The sequence below is a fragment of the Palaemon carinicauda genome, chromosome 2 (genome assembly GCF_036898095.1).
Source record: "Palaemon carinicauda isolate YSFRI2023 chromosome 2, ASM3689809v2, whole genome shotgun sequence".
Taxonomy (NCBI): domain Eukaryota; kingdom Metazoa; phylum Arthropoda; class Malacostraca; order Decapoda; family Palaemonidae; genus Palaemon; species Palaemon carinicauda.
The window spans coordinates 117189784-117211664 of NC_090726.1; the positions used below are offsets into that span (position 1 = coordinate 117189784).

The following is a 21881-nucleotide window of genomic DNA, read 5'->3' on the forward strand; positions in this document are numbered from 1 at the left end:
TTGGCAGCCATTGTTTGTTTTGTCTTTACTTAATTACTTACTTTTCTTTTAATTTTTCACATATTTTAACACAAATTGGTATTAATTGCACTCTGCATAAGTTAAACATGTTATAAACTTTCTTTGAATACCAGAATTTACCAAAAACATGGAATTAATAAAACCCGATATTTGTGAAAACTTATGGGGAGGTAAAAGAACAGCTTGCAGCAGCCTGGCAGGAAAACAGTCCCTTCTGACTGTCATAGATGCAGTTTTTTTTTTTTTTTTTTCTTATTATAGTTTGGCCTATTCCTTTCAGTTTAAATAGTCATGCATTGTCTCTCTGTAATATTGTGCTTAGTATTTTCCCACATTCCTGTTCCTCACCTAATATCTATCTATTTTCCCCGATATCCCTTCTTTCATATATGGGATATCCGCACTACTATTCCTTATGTTTTGTACGTCAGTAAGTATGTAAATAATAATAACAACATAAATTTTATGCTGTGTAGAAAGTATAGCCTATTCTGTAAACCTGTTCAGTTGCTCACATTATATCAATTGAATTAAGCATAGTATTTATTTTTATTCCCGCCTCTACACTATTTTAATGAGACTAGCACGCGCTTCCCTTCAAGCCAACACTTTCCACAGAGGATAAGAAATAAGGAATCGTAGTGCGGATATCCCATATATGAAAGAAGGGATATCGGGGAATATAGATAGTTATTAGGTGAGGAACAGGAATGTGGGAAAATACTAAGCAAAATATTACGAAGAGAGTCAATGCAAGAATATTTAAACTGAAAGGAATAAGCTGAACTATAATAGAAAAAAAAAAAAAACTGCGTCTATGACAGTCAGAAGGGATTGTTTTCCTGCCAGGCCGCTGCAGGCTGTTTTTTTACCTCCCCATAAGTTTTCACAAATATCGGGTTTTATTAATTCCATGTTTTTGGTAAATTCTAGTATTCAAAGAAAGTTTATAATAACATGTTTAACTTATGCTGAGTGTAATTTATCCCAATTTGTGTTAAAATGTGAAAAATTACAAAATTACATAGCGTGCATCCAATAATAAGCTACTGTCATTGCCTTTGGCGGATTGTGTTATTAAATTTAGACTTACCATGACGATACTTTATAATATATTTATTCTTTCACATTGTTTATTGACAAAACATATATCTGATTGAGAAATTTATGTTAGTAAATAAGTTTTGATTCACATTAATTGGTAAATATTTGAGAACAAGGAAGGTATTTGGACAAAAATACTTCCAACCGATCAGGTATCAGGAAGCTTTCCAAGCTAAAAGGGCACCCCTGTAAGTTGATGCAAATATGCACCGCTAAAAATAATAGACTATAGTATGTTGTTTCCTCTAGTTGGTTTATCGACCCACTGATGGAGGAATTCATTGTTGACAGTGACATGATACAGTAGGGTAGGCAGGTGGCTCCCCCCAGCTACCTCCCTCTAACTACTGCACCTAACTTGTTAAAGATTCAATGGTCTTTCCAGCTCGTGCTAGAGACATACCTATTTAAAGGACCCAGGTTTGTATAGTTAGAAAAAATTCAAGTGCTGTATCTTTTAAGTACTGTACCGTATATTACTGTGTAAAGGTCAAAATTTCAAGACCAGTTTTCGATGAAAAAAGTCAGGGTTCGCCCATTACATGAGAGATGCTTTTGAAATTATAAAAATATTTATTTTCTTGACCTCTGTCTTGTTGTTAGGTATTCTAATTGCATATGGTTCATTAACAGTTTACTAGTTTGTAAGGATTAACTTGAAATCATATAATATACTCATTTTAATTATGGTACATAGTTTTATGTGTAAGTAGAATAGGAATATTTACTGGTAATTTTATCTTTATTTATTTATTGCACTGTTCTCGGGCCCTGTTGTGTGAATCTGTTGGTAGGCTAATCTAATTGTCCGAAACCTATAATTTTCTATATTTGTACTGGTAATTAATTTTTTTCTTACATAGTAGTTAGGAAGGATTGACTTAACAACATATAATATGCTCAGTATAATCTTGCACTGTAGTTTTGTGTTCTAAGTAAAATAAAAAGGAAAATTAATTTTTTCTTCGTTACTATACTTCCGTCGCCAAAATCTTGTGTCAGACAACTAAGAACGTTTACATTATTTGCCAAGCGATGGCGGTAGTGGTGGTTGTCCGAAATCTTAAAATTTCCAGGTTACCGGTATCTCATCATGGTATACAGGAAAACAATGATGCAAGTAAGTGCAAACAAAGGAAAAAACTTTATTTAATCAACTTAACAGTCACGGTAGTTAGTAGGTAAGCTGTATTAAAATGGCTGTTTGAGATTTAAGAGCTGTGGCAGTCGGGTATAAGTAGGAGCAAATTTGTCAAATAACCACTGTACTGCTAGTTATCGAGAAAGATAATTTTACAAAGCAGTTTAAAGATTACCTTAGAATCATACAGTATATGCTTGTTGCAATTATATAGTTGTATGCCAAGGTAAGTTTATTAAAAATAAGTATTTAATTTTATCTTTATTGCTAAAATATGTTTTTTTAGTAGCAGAATATTGATTGAGAATGGGAGTAAGAAGGTTAAGAATAACGAAATATAAACATTAAATGAATAATGTAAACATTGTGTTCAGACACGAATTGTTTTATTTTTTGTACATAAACAGAAATGCCACTTATTTTATAAACTAAAAACTTAGATATATAACAGTAACAACAATAAAGATTATAATATGTGTGGTAAGATTTATAGTAAAAGTGTAGTAAAATTAGGCTGTCCTTGAAATTGTCATTCGCCCATTATTTGGAGTACTGTATATAATAAAAATGCTATATTTAAAGGAAATTTTGGGGTCCTCCTTTACACAGTATTATACGGTATTTGTGATTTTTCACTACCTGATGTAATATTTGATATTTGCAGCTCCAGGCGCTTACCAATGTAAGGACAGACATCATGAAGTCCCTTTCTTTATACTATTACACATTTGTAGACCTCCTTGACCTAAAAGACCATGTGTCAGAGCTGCTGACAATAATGGATGCATTGGGAATGTCCGAGTCTCTTGATATTGTAAGTTGATAAAAACTGATGATGTAGCAAGTTACTGTCAGATTAGTTTTATACATAATTTGTCAAGATATGAAATATCTTATAATGTAAATATGAATGACATAGAATTATTTTTGTTCTTATACAAATCAAACCTTGGAACTTTAATCGGAGTATAACTTTAGTGAAGTTGGAACGGCGGTTAAGCTTTTTAACGAGGTAAACACAGATGGTTGTTCAGTGGCTTGAAAGCCCTGCCCAGCTGACTGGTAGTGCTATTTTTACTATGACTTGGGACTTCATTCGGTACAGACAACTTCTTTGAGTCCTACTTTTGGCTTTATTTACAGTCTTGCTTTTTTTCAGATTGGTTGCTGTGAGAGTGCTGTTGCATGCTGTTGATGATGTAGATTCCATGAGCAGACATGCATTTATCTTCTGGGAAACTAATCCTAGGATGTAGCCAACATATGGGTAAACCAGAGGTCAAACCTCATCATCTGTAGTTTCTGCAGGAGCATGACTACCCCTGTTTTGAAGCCAGGCCCTTCAGGACCTCCGCTTAGGGCTTCCTCCCATACAGGGAAAAGCCAGCCTTTCCTGCTGTGCATTACAGTACTGCACAGGAAAACCTTTTCTGCCTTGCTCGCCACGATATGAGCTTTGTGCCTCATTATAGGAGCATACTAGACTACCCGCCAACCTCCTGCGAGAGCTTTAACGAGTATTCATGTTTTGTTTCATGCAGCTTTTGTGCATAGACGCACAGACCCTATTCATGAGAGAGAGCCCACATAGACACGGAATGCTAGCGAGGTGTGCAGGCAAGCTCCTCTCGCTGACAAGGGTCTGGACAAACGCTGTGTGTTAGTGAGCTCCTCTTCCAGATGTAGGTCTGAGCAATACTATGTTGCATGCAGCTGTGGCGTATGGACGATGATACCCTATTCAAATGAGAGAGTGAACCCTGACAGAGCATAGTTGCCTTACCCCCGTCATGCTCTTAGGGTACAACGAGTCTTATGAGACATATTCCCTCAAGCTTCTACTCCCAATGGTATAGAGTCAGCTTGTGCTTACGTTCATCAGTGATAGCAGATAAGTGTTTGCTTACATTTGCGCCTCGCAGGTGGGTGAACTCCTACTGCCGATGAAAGTCTGATCACTTCTCTAGCTGCACACGCTTCGTCGCATGCACGTTATTCCTGCAAGTGAGTGTATTAGCTACCCTGGGGAAGCTCACACACGGAAACGTGTTCATGATGCGTAAGCACTGATATGAGCACTTAACCCTGAGTCTGGGAGGTTGTGATTTGATACATCTGCATGCAGGTCAGCAAGCCACTACTGCTAATGAAGGTTGTTCACTTTGCCAGTTGCATGTGCTACCCTCGCAGGCGCATGCAAGCCTGTGAGGAGCAGCAAGGCCTATTTACCATCATATAGAACTTACTGATGGTTTTTCATTTGTGGAGGATGCTCTTGGTTTCAGCCATTTGATGCTGGGAACCAAACAAATTGAAGCCTTGTTCCAATGCATCATTAGCTCTCTCTCAGTCAATGGGTGTATTCCTTGGGGAAAGTCTGGATATTTGTTAACCCCTTACCTTCCATGTCAGGTCCTCCCTAACATCTCCGGAAAGTACGTTTAAGTATAAAGGTATTTAGACTCCAAAACTTTGCATAAGCGAGTCTTTTCCCTTGGGAGGGAACAATCCAAGCTTATTCCGATTTTCCAGATCAGGAACGGAGAGATCCAAGACGTATTTGGCTCTTTTCTAAGGGATACCTGCTATCAGGGAGCAGGAGGTCTTGGTTGCAAACATTTATCAGTGTTCTCCGATCGAGTTCGGGTGCAACGGACCATTCAGGCAGCACCTTGATCTTCGTCCTGTCCTGGGGTATCCGTCATAATGGATTCCTGCTGTGAGAACGAGTGAAACGTATACCCTCCATAGAGGGAAATTTTCTGTGTGTTTACTGGTCTGTAGCAGGACATATGCACACAACTACCTGTCTGACAAATGTGGTTGAAGATATGTCTCAATCTTGTCTTTTGGGAGTAGTTTCTGGCAACTGATCATTAGCTTGCTATGATAGCGATTAACTAATGAGGTTCACTGTAATGCTGTTATCCGCTATGGATAACTGGTTACTTTGGTGTTAACTGGTCCATAAGCGGACATACATGACCAACTCCCATTCTAGCGAAGGCAGTTTGAGGACAAGGTTTCATTTCTTTACAGAGACAATTGCTTGCAACTGATTGCAGGACTCGACAGCAATCAGCTTGAAATGATTACTTGTTAAGCAACCTCTTGGCACCCTTAGAAACTCAAATGAGAGTTGACCTCTCGCTTGAGAGTAAAATGATCCTGGTTCCTCTCAGTTAAATGCAAAGTTTTTGTGGAGTACTCAGGCGCCTGTCTCAGTTTCTGATGAAATAGGAAGGGAAGACTAGTATTCATCTGAAAGGATTGTTTATACAACCTGTCTCCCATTTCCTTGAGTCACAATAGCATACCTGATTACGGTCCAGGGAGTGAAGTCAACGGCTCCATTGCCAACTAAGGGCAAGTGGAAGCTGGGATCACTTCCGCTCAGAAGGGCAGTCCTCTCACCTGTATTACTGGGAGGAGGATGCCACAGAAGTAGCAGATGATACTAAGACCCTAGGGTTTTATCCTTGAACTTTCCTAGTTCTCTGCGCGAGCTGACACTTTCAACTTCTTATTTATCCTTCCGTGGACTTGATATTCAGTGACTTTGACCACTGGTTATCACTGGATGTTATCCTCCAAGGATATACCTAAAGTCATCCTTTGAGAATTGATTTGCCAGTACAGGGTGAGAGGCTCTGGCTTATGCTCAACTGTTCTAGTCTTCACAAGAATATTCACTCTAGTTTCAACCGTGGCACTGCCAATTCATCTGCCCTCCACGTCCCTTAGACGAATGGTTAAATTCTAGCCAACTCATAATTGCAGATAATCAAGAAATATATAACGGTCATAATTTATAATTACTTATCAAAAGAATAAGCCTAGTCTTCTCAGTTCAAAGAAATTTCTGAAACTAGAATTAACTACTCGGTAAATCCTTCCAATAATGCTTCATATATTCTTGCCCTCTTAATGAGAGAATACCTTGTCAAAGTCATCATGCTTCAATAGGAAATACTGTTTTTATGTTGAAGCATTGTAACGGGCAAGAGCGCTTTTCGAACTTGGGGAAATTTCTCCCCCAGTTTGAATCTAAGTTTCTCTTTCTTTAATATTTCTTCCTCTGAATATTACTTTGCTCTTCTCCTAATTTTATAAACTTTCTTTCGTGTTGCTGTCCCAACTCTGAGTAAAATTTCCCTTATTATATGTGTATATGTGTATATATGTGTATATGTATATATATGTACATATGTGTATATGTATTTATGTTATCTTCTTTTTTATGGCGTGGATGTTTCTACATCCATTATTGCTGCTGGCGTGGATGTTTCTACATCCATTATTGCTGCCCATTTCGATGAATGGAAGGAGGTGTCACGGTTGGGAGGTGTTTGCATTCAAAGCTGTATGTGAGAGTATTGGATGATCTCAGCCATCCCAAAGATGGTTTGGATCTCTTCGGCGGAACTATTCTCGAGTGTAGGGTCTACGGAATCCAGGGGTGTCCAATGCTTGGATGATCTCAGCCATCCCAAAGATGGCTTGGATCTCTTTGGTGGAACTATTCTCGAGTGTAGGGTCTTCGGAATCCAGGGGGGTCCAATGTTTGGATGATCTCAGCCATCCCAAAGATGGTTTGGATCTCTTTGGTGGAACTATTCTCGAGTGTAGGGTCTTCGGAATGCAGGGGGGTCCAATGCTTGGATGATCTCAGCCATCCCAAAGATGGTTTGGATCTCTTTGGTGGAACTATTCTCGAGTGTAGGGTCTTCGGAATCCAGGGGTCCAATGCTTGGATGATCTCAGCCATCCCAAAGATGGTTTGGATCTCTTTGGTGGAACTATTCTCGAGTGTAGGGTCTTCGGAATCCAGGGGGGTCCAATGCTTGGATGATCTCAGCCATCCCAAAGATGGTATGGATCTCTTTGGTGGAACTATTCTCGAGTGTAGGGTCTTCGGAATCCAGGGGGGTCCAATGCTTGGATGATGTCAGCCATCCCAAAGATGGTATGGATCTCTTTGGTGGAACTATTCTCGAGTGTAGGGTCTTCGGAATCCAGGGGGGTCCAATGCTTGGATGATGTCAGCCATCCCAAAGATGGTATGGATCTCTTTGGTGGAACTATTCTCGAGTGTAGGGTCTTCGGAATCCAGGGGGGTCCAATGCTTGGATGATCTCAGCCATCCCAAAGATGGTTTGGATCTCTTTGGTGGAACTATTCTCGAGTGTAGGGTCCTTGGAATCCAGGGGGGTCCAATGCTTGGATGATCTCAGCCATCCCAAAGATGGTTTGGATCTCTTTGGTGGAACTATTCTCGAGTGTAGGGTCTTTGGAATCCAGGGGGGTCCAATGCTTGGATGATCTCAGCCATCCCAAAGATGGTTTGGATCTCTTTGGTGGAACTATTCTCGAGTTTAGGGTCTTTGGAATCCAGGGGGGTCCAATGCTTGGATGATCTCAGCCATCCCAAAGATGGTTTGGATCTCTTTGGTGGAACTATTCTCGAGTGTAGGGTCTTCGGAATCCAGGGGGGGTCCAATGCTTGGATGATCTCAGCCATCCCAAAGATGGTTTGGATCTCTTTGGTGGAACTATTCTCGAGTGTAGGGTCTTCGGAATCCAGGGGGGTCCAATGCTTGGATGATCTCAGCCATCCCAAAGATGGTTTGGATCTCTTTGGTGGAACTATTCTCGAGTGTAGGGTCTTCGGAATCCAGGGGGGTCCAATGCTTGGATGATCTCAGCCATCCCAAAGATGGTTTGGATCTCTTTGGTGGAACTATTCTCGAGTGTAGGGTCTTCGGAATCCAGGGGGGTCCAATGCTTGGATGATCTCAGCCATCCCAAAGATGGTTTGGATCTCTTTGGTGGAACTATTCTCGAGTGTAGGGTCTTCGGAATCCAGGGGGGTCCAATGCTTGGATGATGTCAGCCATCCCAAAGATGGTTTGGATCTCTTTGGTGGAACTATTCTCGAGTGTAAGGTCTTTGGAATCCAGGGGGGTCCAATGCTTGGATGATGTCAGCCATCCCAAAGATGGTTTGGATCTCTTTGGTGGAACTATTCTCGAGTGTAGGGTCTTTGGAATCCAGGGGGGGTCCAATGCTTGGATGATCTCGGCCATCCCAAAGATGGTTTGGATCTCTTTGGTGGAACTATTCAGAGTGTAGGGTCTTTGGAATCCAGGGGGGGTCCAATGCTTGGATGATCTCGGCCATCCCAAAGATGGTTTGGATCTCTTTGGTGGAACTATTCTCGAGTGTAGGGTCTTTGGAATCCAGGGGGGGTCCAATGCTTGGATGATCTCGGCCATCCCAAAGATGGTTTGGATCTCTTTGGTGGAACTATTCTCGAGTGTAGGGTCTTTGGAATCCAGGGGGGGTCCAATGCTTGGATGATCTCGGCCATCCCAAAGATGGTTTGGATCTCTTTGGTGGAACTATTCTCGAGTGTAGGGTCTTTGGAATCCAGGGGGGGTCCAATGCTTGGATGATCTCGGCCATCCCAAAGATGGTTTGGATCTCTTTGGTGGAACTATTCTCGAGTGTAGGGTCTTTGGAATCCAGGGGGGGTCCAATGCTTGGATGATCTCAGCCATCCCAAAGATGGTTTGGATCTCTTTGGTGGAACTATTCTCGAGTGTAGGGTCTTTGGAATCCAGGGGGGGTCCAATGCTTGGATGATCTCAGCCATCCCAAAGATGGTTTGGATCTCTTTGGTGGAACTATTCTCGAGTGTAGGGTCTTTGGAATCCAGGGGGGGTCCAATGCTTGGATGATCTCAGCCATCCCAAAGATGGTTTGGATCTCTTTGGTGGAACTATTCTCGAGTGTAGGGTCTTTGGAATCCAGGGGGGGTCCAATGCTTGGATGATCTCAGCCATCCCAAAGATGGTTTGGATCTCTTTGGTGGAACTATTCTCGAGTGTAGGGTCTTTGGAATCCAGGGGGGGTCCAATGCTTGGATGATCTCAGCCATCCCAAAGATGGTTTGGATCTCTTTGGTGGAACTATTCTCGAGTGTAGGGTCTTTGGAATCCAGGGGGGGTCCAATGCTTGGATGATCTCAGCCATCCCAAAGATGGTTTGGATCTCTTTGGTGGAACTATTCTCGAGTGTAGGGTCTTTGGAATCCAGGGGGGGTCCAATGCTTGGATGATCTCAGCCATCCCAAAGATGGTTTGGATCTCTTTGGTGGAACTATTCTCTATTCTCGAGTGTAGGGTCTTTGGAATCCAGGGGGGGTCCAATGCTTGGATGATCTCAGCCATCCCAAAGATGGTTTGGATCTCTTTGGTGGAACTATTCTCGAGTGTAGGGTCTTCGGAATCCAGGGGGGGTCCAATGCTTGGATGATCTCAGCCATCGCAAAGATGGTTTGGATCTCTGTGGTGGAACTATTCTCGAGTGTAGGGTCTTCGGAATCCAGGGGGGGTCCAATGCTTGGATGATCTCAGCCATCGCAAAGATGGTTTGGATCTCTTTGGTGGAACTATTCTCGAGTGTAGGGTCTTCGGAATCCAGGGGGGGTCCAATGCTTGGATGATCTCAGCCATCCCAAAGATGGTTTGGATCTCTTTGGTGGAACTATTCTCGAGTGTAGGGTCTTCGGAATCCAGGGGGGGTCCAATGCTTGGATGATCTCAGCCATCCCAAAGATGGTTTGGATCTCTTTGGTGGAACTATTCTCGAGTGTAGGGTCTTCGGAATCCAGGGGGGGTCCAATGCTTGGATGATCTCAGCCATCCCAAAGATGGTTTGGATCTCTTTGGTGGAACTATTCTCGAGTGTAGGGTCTTTGGAATCCAGGGGGGGTCCAATGCTTGGATGATCTCAGCCATCCCAAAGATGGTTTGGATCTCTTTGGTGGAACTATTCTCGAGTGTAGGGTCTTCGGAATGCAGGGGGGGTCCAATGCTTGGATGATCTCAGCCATCCCAAAGATGGTTTGGATCTCTTTGGTGGAACTATTCTCGAGTGTAGGGTCTTCGGAATGCAGGGGGGGTCCAATGCTTGGATGATCTCAGCCATCCCAAAGATGGTTTGGATCTCTTTGGTGGAACTATTCTCGAGTGTAGGGTCTTCGGAATGCAGGGGGGGTCCAATGCTTGGATGATCTCAGCCATCCCAAAGATGGTTTGGATCTCTTTGGTGGAACTATTCTCGAGTGTAGGGTCTTCGGAATGCAGGGGGGGTCCAATGCTTGGATGATCTCAGCCATCCCAAAGATGGTTTGGATCTCTTTGGTGGAACTATTCTCGAGTGTAGGGTCTTCGGAATGCAGGGGGGGTCCAATGCTTGGATGATCTCAGCCATCCCAAAGATGGTTTGGATCTCTTTGGTGGAACTATTCTCGAGTGTAGGGTCTTCGGAATGCAGGGGGGGTCCAATGCTTGGATGATCTCAGCCATCCCAAAGATGGTTTGGATCTCTTTGGTGGAACTATTCTCGAGTGTAGGGTCTTCGGAATGCAGGGGGGGTCCAATGCTTGGATGATCTCAGCCATCCCAAAGATGGTTTGGATCTCTTTGGTGGAACTATTCTCGAGTGTAGGGTCTTCGGAATGCAGGGGGGGTCCAATGCTTGGATGATCTCAGCCATCCCAAAGATGGTTTGGATCTCTTTGGTGGAACTATTCTCGAGTGTAGGGTCTTCGGAATGCAGGGGGGGTCCAATGCTTGGATGATCTCAGCCATCCCAAAGATGGTTTGGATCTCTTTGGTGGAACTATTCTCGAGTGTAGGGTCTTCGGAATGCAGGGGGGGTCCAATGCTTGGATGATCTCAGCCATCCCAAAGATGGTTTGGATCTCTTTGGTGGAACTATTCTCGAGTGTAGGGTCTTCGGAATGCAGGGGGGGTCCAATGCTTGGATGATCTCAGCCATCCCAAAGATGGTTTGGATCTCTTTGGTGGAACTATTCTCGAGTGTAGGGTCTTCGGAATCCAGGGGGGGTCCAATGCTTGGATGATCTCAGCCATCCCAAAGATGGTTTGGATCTCTTTGGTGGAACTATTCTCGAGTGTAGGGTCTTCGGAATCCAGGGGGGGTCCAATGCTTGGATGATCTCAGCCATCCCAAAGATGGTTTGGATCTCTTTGGTGGAACTATTCTCGAGTGTAGGGTCTTCGGAATCCAGGGGGGTCCAATGCTTGGATGATCTCAGCCATCCCAAAGATGGTTTGGATCTCTTTGGTGGAACTATTCTCGAGTGTAGGGTCTTCGGAATCCAGGTGGGTCCAATGCTTGGATGATCTCAGCCATCCCAAAGATGGTTTGGATCTCTTTGGTGGAACTATTCTCGAGTGTAGGGTCTTTGGAATCCAGGGGGGTCCAATGCTTGGATGATCTCAGCCATCCCAAAGATGGTTTGGATCTCTTTGGTGGAACTATTCTCGAGTGTAGGGTCTTCGGAATCCAGGGGGGTCCAATGCTTGGATGATCTCAGCCATCCCAAAGATGGTTTGGATCTCTTTGGTGGAACTATTCTCGAGTGTAGGGTCTTTGGAATCCAGGGGGGTCCAATGCTTGGATGATCTCAGCCATCCCAAAGATGGTTTGGATCTCTTTGGTGGAACTATTCTCGAGTGTAGGGTCTTCGGAATCCAGGGGGGGTCCAATGCTTGGATGATCTCAGCCATCCCAAAGATGGTTTGGATCTCTTTGGTGGAACTATTCTCGAGTGTAGGGTCTTTGGAATCCAGGGGGGGTCCAATGCTTGGATGATCTCAGCCATCCCAAAGATGGTTTGGATCTCTTTGGTGGAACTATTCTCGAGTGTAGGGTCTTCGGAATCCAGGGGGGGTCCAATGCTTGGATGATCTCAGCCATCCCAAAGATGGTTTGGATCTCTTTGGTGGAACTATTCTCGAGTGTAGGGTCTTCGGAATCCAGGGGGGGTCCAATGCTTGGATGATCTCAGCCATCCCAAAGATGGTTTGGATCTCTTTGGTGGAACTATTCTCGAGTGTAGGGTCTTCGGAATCCAGGGGGGTCCAATGCTTGGATGATCTCAGCCATCCCAAAGATGGTTTGGATCTCTTTGGTGGAACTATTCTCGAGTGTAGGGTCTTCGGAATCCAGGGGGGGTCCAATGCTTGGATGATCTCAGCCATCCCTAAGATGGTTTGGATCTCTTTGGTGGAACTATTCTCGAGTGTAGGGTCTTCGGAATCCAGGGGGGTCCAATGCTTGGATGATCTCAGCCATCCCAAAGATGGTTTGGATCTCTTTGGTGGAACTATTCTCGAGTGTAGGGTCTTCGGAATCCAGGGGGGTCCAATGCTTGGATGATCTCAGCCATCCCAAAGATGGTTTGGATCTCTTTGGTGGAACTATTCTCGAGTGTAGGGTCTTCGGAATCCAGGGGGGTCCAATGCTTGGATGATCTCAGCCATCCCAAAGATGGTTTGGATCTCTTTGGTGGAACTATTCTCGAGTGTAGGGTCTTCGGAATCCAGGGGGGTCCAATGCTTGGATGATCTCAGCCATCCCAAAGATGGTTTGGATCTCTTTGGTGGAACTATTCTCGAGTGTAGGGTCTTCGGAATCCAGGGGGGTCCAATGCTTGGATGATCTCAGCCATCCCAAAGATGGTTTGGATCTCTTTGGTGGAACTATTCTCGAGTGTAGGGTCTTCGGAATCCAGGGGGGTCCAATGCTTGGATGATCTCAGCCATCCCAAAGATGGTTTGGATCTCTTTGGTGGAACTATTCTCGAGTGTAGGGTCTTCGGAATCCAGGGGGGTCCAATGCTTGGATGATCTCAGCCATCCCAAAGATGGTTTGGATCTCTTTGGTGGAACTATTCTCGAGTGTAGGGTCTTCGGAATCCAGGGGGGTCCAATGCTTGGATGATCTCAGCCATCCCAAAGATGGTTTGGATCTCTTTGGTGGAACTATTCTCGAGTGTAGGGTCTTCGGAATCCAGGGGGGTCCAATGCTTGGATGATCTCAGCCATCCCAAAGATGGTTTGGATCTCTTTGGTGGAACTATTCTCGAGTGTAGGGTCTTCGGAATCCAGGGGGGTCCAATGCTTGGATGATCTCAGCCATCCCAAAGATGGTTTGGATCTCTTTGGTGGAACTATTCTCGAGTGTAGGGTCTTCGGAATCCAGGGGGGTCCAATGCTTGGATGATCTCAGCCATCCCAAAGATGGTTTGGATCTCTTTGGTGGAACTATTCTCGAGTGTAGGGTCTTCGGAATCCAGGGGGGTCCAATGCTTGGATGATCTCAGCCATCCCAAAGATGGTTTGGATCTCTTTGGTGGAACTATTCTCGAGTGTAGGGTCTTTGGAATCCAGGGGGGTCCAATGCTTGGATGATGTCAGCCATCCCAAAGATGGTTTGGATCTCTTTGGTGGAACTATTCTCGAGTGTAGGGTCTTCAGAATCCAGGGGGGTCCAATGCTTGGATGATCTCAGCCATCCCAAAGATGGTTTGGATCTCTTTGGTGGAACTATTCTCGAGTGTAGGGTCTTTGGAATCCAGGGGGGTCCAATGCTTGGATGATCTCAGCCATCGCAAAGATGGTTTGGATCTCTTTGGTGGAACTATTCTCGAGTGTAGGGTCTTCGGAATCCAGGGGGGTCCAATGCTTGGATGATCTCAGCCATCGCAAAGATGGTTTGGATCTCTTTGGTGAAACTATTCTCGAGTGTAGGGTCTTCGGAATCCAGGGGGGTCCAATGCTTGGATGATCTCAGCCATCCCAAAGATGGTTTGGATCTCTTTGGTGGAACTATTCTCGAGTGTAGGGTCTTCGGAATCCAGGGGGATCCAATGCCTGGGGTAGGACTCTCAGCTTTTGGCCGGAAGCCCATCATCACAGATATGGGGAGGATGATTCCATAGTTTCTTGGTCTCGGTCCTAACAGGCGGGTTTAGCTTACACTTGTGCCTCTATATCTGTTTTGATGCTATCCTTCGAGTAGGGTATGGAATGTACCATCTGGGAAGTATAGTCTCATTGTGCCGATAGTGGAGAGTGCAAATTTCCTTTCTGACGGACGTGTAATGCCTTAACGTTCTCGAGTAGGTAAATCAAACTAATCACTTTCTCTATCTCAACCTCGTCTTATGGATTCTTTAAGCAACGAGCCCCCATCCCCTAGACACGCTGACTCTCCCCCGGCACTTTTAACAACCTCTGCTAATTTAATGAAGGATAATTCTGTTGATGACCCAAGACCAAAAAAAGACCCCTCTACTAATGTTTTAAAACCAAGCGAGTCGGGTAACAAAAGTAAACTTCGAATCCTTCATGTTACCCAAATTCCAATAGATACTGATTATAATATGCTATATAAAGCATTTACATGCTATGGAGTGATAAAAGAAATAAGAATGAAACTTGAAAAAGAAAAATGGCATTCATGGATATCTTACAATAATCATGAAGAAGCATTTAATGCGATATGTAACATCAGTAATATTAAAATTAATAACTTAAATGTGATGGGGTCCCTATGTGATGAGATACCAAGCAATTTGGATGTGTATAGACCTACTGACTGGTTTGAAAAAGATGTTAATATAACTATGCCTCCCCAGAGAAAGCCAAAATCACCAATGTGGCTTGTTGCCTAGCCTAAAGGGAGTAATGGGAATTATTTTAAAATGAGCAAGCTAATTCAGAAAAAGGTAGGAACCATTGCACCAAGTGATATATCTTGCTTTGGAAAAAATAGCTTCCTAATCCATGCAAAATCATGCATGCAATTGGTAATACTGTCTAACCTCAAGACTAGTAATGATGATGATATGTTAGATGTCAAACCCCACCTAAATTTTAGTTACGGAAGGGGAGTAGTCTTCAATAAATACCCGTATGAATTTACAAAAGAAGAAATACTGGCCATATGTCCATTAACAGTATGAAAAGTGCATAAGGTTCCTGGGATGTCGAAGATTATCCTTACTTTCCAAGAGCATGATGTACCTTTCCACATCGTTATTGAAAATGGAAGAATTGAAGTTCAACCTTTCAAACAGAAACCCCTACAATGTTTCAAGTGTTTCAAACTTGGACACCCTTCTAAAGTTTGTAAAAATTAAAAAAATGTCTAGCATCTGTTACAGACCTTACCATGGAGACTGTACACTTGAGGCCAGCTATTTTAACTGCATCTCAAACTATAAAGCCACTGACAGGAGCTGCAAGATTTATGTTTGAAGCTGTCCTCAACAACGAAATGGGACTACTCATTGCCTCCAACTCTTTGCCAGCATAACTCAACGCTGGGCTGAATCATCGCCGGTCTAGCTCAGCGACGGACCAAATAGAGCTTAAAAATCACTGCATTACAGAACACATTTTTTTTAAAAAGGGTAAATATTTTCAAACAATCGGAAGTCGTTATATATTCTGGAAAACCTTTGCTTTCCAGAACACTCACACCCCTATACTGTACAGTGATACCTCTACATACGATCTTAATTCGTTCCAGAAACTACTTCGTATGTTAAAACGATCGTATGTTGGAGCAAATATTCCCATAAGAATACAGGGTAATTGATTTAATTCGTTCCTCAGCCTAAAAACCCATAATAAATCCTTAATAAATGGCTACACATAATTACACGTGACATTAATACAATGCCTGTATAATAAATACATATTATACATATTACAAACCAAAAAAAAAGAACATAATAATGAAATAATAAATAAAAAACAGGTTGTAATGTAACACTTTACCTTAGCGACAGGCCAGCGCAGGTGTAGGGACTTCTACGCAGGAGGAGACGGAAGATCAGCGAGGAGGTAGGGACGGTGACTTTGTACGATAACGTGTACGATAACTTACACTAACTTACACTACTACGTGAACTTTAACTTAACTTAGCTTATTTTTTTTTTTTCATTTTTATAATTTTATATTTTTTGTTTACATTTTTTCTTTTCTTATTTTTAATTTTCATCACTTTCTTTCGATTCGGTCTTCCTTTTCTTTGCTTCACTTTCTTTCTTTCTTTTCATCATGATCACTAGACCGTTTTAAAGATTTTTTAAAGAAACTATCGAGTGAAAGTTGCTTTGTACGGCTTTTGAGGATTTTTCTAAAATGCGTTAAGCAAACATCATCGAACTGCGCAACAACACGGCAAACCTGAAGTTTCTGTGGGTGATGCTTGTCGATGAAATCAACAACGTGTTGATGATATGCCAACATCTGTTTTATTTCCGCCGTACCTAAGATTTCGCCTACCTCCTCGATCTCCTCCGACTCACTCAACTGCGCTTGGAACTCATCATGCTTGCATGGCTTGCAGCTCCTTGAGTTCCTCGGTGGTGAGCTCTTCATGATGCTCATCGACAAGTTCGGTGATGTCATCTTCATCTACCTCCAGACCCATGGACTTGCCAAGGGATACAATCTCTTCGACGTCTTCCTCGGCGGCAAGCACAGGTTCATTCTCGGGGCCAAAACCTTCAAAATCTCTGGGAGCAACAGCATCAGACCAAAGCGTCCTCCAAGCGGATTTCAGGGTCCGACGAGTTACTCCCTCCCAAGCCTGATCAATGATCTTTAAGCAGTGCACGATATTGAAGTGGCTCCTCCAAAATTCACGCAAAGTTAAGTTGGTGCTTTGCGTGACATTAAAGCACTGCTTAAGTGCTTTGTGTTGAGCTAACTAAAATTCGAGATGACTTGCTGGTCCATGGGCTGGAGGATAGGGGTGGTATTCGGTGGAAGATACAACACCTTGATGAATTTGTATTCGTCGATGATATCATCCTCGAGTCCGGGGGGCGTGAGTGGGTGCATTGTCCAAACAAAGCAAGCACTTCAAAGGCAAATTCCTTTCCTGAAGATACTTCTTGACAGCAGGGCCGAAAACTACGTTTACCCATTCCACAAAGATATGCCTAGTAACCCAAGCCTTAGAATTAGAACGCCATAGAACATGTAGCAGGTCTTTATTAATTCTATGTGCTTTAAATGCCCTAGGGTTTTCGGAATGGTAAACTAACAGAGGCTTAATTTTGCAGTCCCCGCTGGCGTTGGCACAAAGCGCAAGAGTTAACCGATCCTTCATTGGCTTATGTCCAGGCATTTTCTTCTCTTCGGCGGTAATGTACGTTCGACTAGGCATCTTTTTCCAAAACAGACCGGTTTCATCACAGTTGAAAACCTGCTGCTCTACGTAACCTTCCTCCGCCACGATGCTTTCAAACTTTTTAACAAAGTTTTTAGCAGCCTTAGTGTCCGAACTCGAAGCTTCTCCATGCCGAACAACTGAATGAATCCCAGTCCGTTTCCTAAATTTCTCGAACCAACCTCGAGACGCCTTGAATTCCTCCGTCGTAGGATCGGCTGAACTCTCCCCCGCGTCACCCCGAGAGCGCGCCGCCTTCAAGTCACTGTAGATAGCGCTGGCCTTCTCACAAATGATCGGTTCCGTGATCGTATCGCCAACAATCTCCTTGTCTTTGATCCATATTAACAAAAGTCGTTCCATCTCTTCAAGGGTAGGGCTACGACGTTTAGAAATAATCGTGATCCCCTTCGAAGGTTTCACTGATTTAATGGCTGACTTCTGTTTTATGATCGTCGAGATCGTCGACATATTCCGGCCATATTGTTTAGCGAGGTCGCTAACACGTACACCTCGCTCATGCTTTTCTATGATTTCCTGCTTTAATTCTAATGAAAGCATAGACTTCCTCTTTTTCTCACCACTGCTACTACTTCCTGAACTGAAACTAAGCTTTTTAGGACCCATGATTACAGAACACAGAAAACAACACATGAAAAGGCAAGATAAAAAACTGTTAAAACTGAGCGAATAGAGGACAAACACACGATGCGCACGCGATGAGAGGACTGATCAAGGTGACGCTCGATTGGTGTCCCTCCGATGTGCTGCTGTCTAGCGGCGTCAACAACAAACTACGCTGCACGCTTTTGAGAAAATTCCACGGGTAAGCGTATTGTTTACGTCGTATGTTGGAGCAACACTTCGTATGTCGAGACAGAAATTTGGTTGAATTTTACTTCGTATGTTGGAAAATTCGTATGTTGGGACAATCGTATGTAGAGGTATCACTGTATTCTGAAGTTTTTATATATTCTGGAAAACCTTTGCTTTCGAGAACACTCACACCCCTATATTCTGAAGTCGTTATATATTCTGGAAAAACCTTGGCTTTCCAGAACACTCACACCCTGATATTCTGAAGTTGTTAGATATCCTGGAAAACCTTTGCTTTCCAGAACACTCACACCTCTGTATTCTTATATTCTGGATTTAAAAATGTTAGTAAATATTAACCTTTGGGAGGAGCACTTTGTTTTACATCCTTCCAATATGCCCATTACAATGGAGCCAGTTTGACCTTCATCAGTTAGCAATCCTGGATGAATAGTCGACCTACGAATCAGAAGCAACTCGGAGGGAAGATTTTTTTATTAAAAGACAGTGGTCCCGGTGCAGATAGAATCTTATTATTATTATTATTATTATTATTATTATTGTTATTATTATTACTTGCCAAGCTACAACCCTAATTAGAAAAGCAGGATGCTATAAGGCCAGGGGTTCCAACAAGGAATATAGCTCAGTGAGGAAAGGAAACCAAAGAAAAATAATGGATTTTGAGCAAAGCGAAAAATCTATTTTTGGGTGAGAGTGCCATGTCATCCTGATGGAAGGGTTCCTTTAGGTAGCCTTCTAAGGGATATTTGCTCTAGTGATACTCCCAGAGAAATAAACCGAAGGTCTCCAGGATTCTAACTCCTGGCGCGAGTATCCAATTAAGGATATCGCATAATATCAGGGGATGTATTTTTAGATACGACACATAGCAATCTTCACCCCGAATAGATTTAACTCTTTGATGAAAGGGGGAAGAATGGCGAAAGAAGGGGGTGCCGATATAGGTACCCGGTGGACCTCCTTCCCCATTACTACTACGACGCCATTCCTTTTCTTGTCGTTAAGCATAAATGGCCACAGATAGAGTAATTTTGGGAGGGGTCAGCAAAGGGTAGGTCCATCAGGACGACATGGCACTCTCGCCCAAAAATAGATTTTTCGCTTAGGTCAAAATCTGTTTTTTTGGCTCATGCCATGTCGTCCTGATAGAAGCATACTAGAGAATTCACTTGAAATTACTATAGCTGTGGGTTTGTGTATGTGCCTTCTACCTTGAATGGAATTTCCTTAATCTGGTCTTCTAGACCTGTATGTGAAATTCCAGTTGACTGTCATTTCCACTAAACCTGGAACTGGTTTAGTGCTTCCTGCCCCCTGCAGGGAAAGTGTCGACATTGGCAATAAGGATTCAAGATTTGAATTTCCGTAGGAACGAAAGGTAAAACTTTAGAGATTACCTTTCACATACCTTGGAAATCTGTATCCTGATTTCAAGTTTGGGCCCTTCTAGGGCTTAATTAAAACTCTAGCATGTTTTATTTGCCTGTAACTGAGATAGCAGTAATAAGACGCAAATACGTTTAGTATTTTTACCTTGCAACTAGATTATCAAATGTAGTTACAATAGGGTATGAATCTGATATAGCATTAAAACACATCAAGGTCCATATCTTCTCTTGTAGAAAAAATATGTAATTTCATTATCGGAATAATGCCACTCAATGGAGATGTGAAACCAAATCCGTCTTTTACAGATTTTGGGAAAGCATAAACACAGTGACGCAAACATTCACTCGGCACTGGTGTTATTGGTCAGATATGCACCTATATGGAACAGTATGTGTTAATGATCATTGTGATTTGCGCTAGAAGGTAAGTGTACCCATGCACCCGATGCACTTTAAAGTCCCAAAACAGTTCAATGTTTATCGCAGCACTAGACGACGGGTTTTATAACACTACCCGCCGCTACCACAAAATGTTTTATTTCATGTACTTGCTTCGCATAGTGTTTGTAGAAGACCCTGGATGATCTCCACCCAGTGTATGAGCGGAGTCTTCCAAAGTCCATATGTTGAAAGAAGATCAACGAAGAAGCAACTTTCCTCGGACCTGCGGGTGTACTGTCAGGATCCACTCTGTGAATAAAGTAGGTGAGCTTTGCTCTCAGTTGTCTTAGGGATAGGTTTGATCCTGAGGTTTCACCTCTGAAGAGCTGTCCTCCCTTGAAGTCTTAAGTTCTTTGAAGATAGACCTCAAGACACACTACTGGGCACAGAGAGGTATCTTCCTTCAGTGGGTAGATTCTCCAAGGACCCCACCTCTTTGTGGGTAGTTCATTCTTGGTAAGAAAGGCAGGATCAGGAAAGAGGTTCAGTTCTCCTGTGTCTAGGAACTGAATATGGCCTTCGTTTCTAGATAAGGCCACTATTTCACTAACTCTAGCCCCTGAGGCTATGGCAAACAGAAAAATGACTTTCTGTGTTAGATCTTTTAGAATACAATTCTCATTGTTTAGGTTCGAAGCATAGTGCAGGACTTTATCCAAAGACCACGTGATGGGCTTTGGTGGGGTTGCTGGCTTGAGTCTAGCACATGCTTTTGGGATCTTATTAAAGATTTCACTAGAGCGGTCCACTCCAAAAGCATACAGAAGTGGTCTAGCCATGGCCGACTTACAGGAGGTAATCGTAGTAGAAGCCAGGCCTTGTTCGTGTAGGAATATGAACAATGCTTGACAGAAATCTATCGATATTTCTGTCAGTTTCCTTGTTTTCACAAAGGAAACCCATTTCTTCCATGATGATTCATATTGTCTCCTAGTCGAACTTTTATACTCTTCGATGAAGTCAACTTTATCCTTCGAGATTCCAAACCTTTTGTTCGCCTCTAGGGCGAGAAAATCTTGAGATGTAGGTTGTTGGTTCTCGGGGAAGCGTAGACAGTCGACTTCTGGACCAGTTGGGATAATGCTGGGTTCGGCAGAGGAAACAGCTTCAGTTTCAGCTCTAGAACTAGAGGGAACCAATTGCTTTTGGGCCACTTGGGGGCCACTACTGCTGCTGTCCCTCTGAAGGATCTTAGCTTGTCGAGGACTCTTAGCAGGAGATTGGTTGGTGGAAACAGGTAAATGTGATTCCACCTGTTCCAGTCGAGGGACATGGTGTCCATCACCTCTGCTTGAGGGTCATATAAGGGGCTACATAATGAGGTAGTTTCTTGTTGTCGCTCGTTGCGAAGAGGTCAGTCTGCAGTTCCGGGACTTTTTACGATGTGAAGGAGAATGAGTCTGCATCTAGGGATCATTCTGTCTCTATGGGCTTTCGCCTGTATAGAGCGTCCGCCGTCATGTTGCGGAACCCTTATAGGTCAACTGCTGATAGGTGCCATCCCTTCTTCCTCGACAGGTGGAAGGTGACTAATATCACATGCTCGATGTGAGGTGATCTCGAGCCTTCTCGATTTAGACATTTTACTATCTCTTCGTTGTTCAGGACCAATCTGATGTGGATTGTTCTGCGAGGGGATTGTTTCTTCAACGTCAGGAAAACTGCCAGAGCTTCCAAAACGTTGATATGAAAAGTTTTGAACTGGTACGACCAATTACCTTTCACTTTTCTCTCGTGAGAATGGCCTCCCTATCCTTTCGAGGAGGCGTCCGTGTGTACCTCCATTGATGGTTGTGGTGGTTACAGGGGAATTGTTCATGCTAGGCTCTTGGCTGTTGACCACGGCCTTAACTGCGTGCGCAACACGGTCAGGGTCAAC

The 21881-nt window shown here is 43.3% G+C and overlaps 1 protein-coding gene across 2 annotated transcripts in view; it reads left to right on the top strand.

The window, feature by feature from the left end:
- Hem (Nck associated protein 1 Hem) overlaps positions 1–21881 on the top strand; it is a 616888-nt gene that overhangs the window by 124688 nt on the left and 470319 nt on the right. For both annotated transcript variants that reach the window (XM_068351161.1, XM_068351170.1), the window contains exon 3: positions 2931–3080. In XM_068351161.1, the coding sequence (XP_068207262.1) occupies positions 2931–3080 (150 nt within the window). The remainder of the gene's footprint in view (positions 1–2930; positions 3081–21881) is intronic.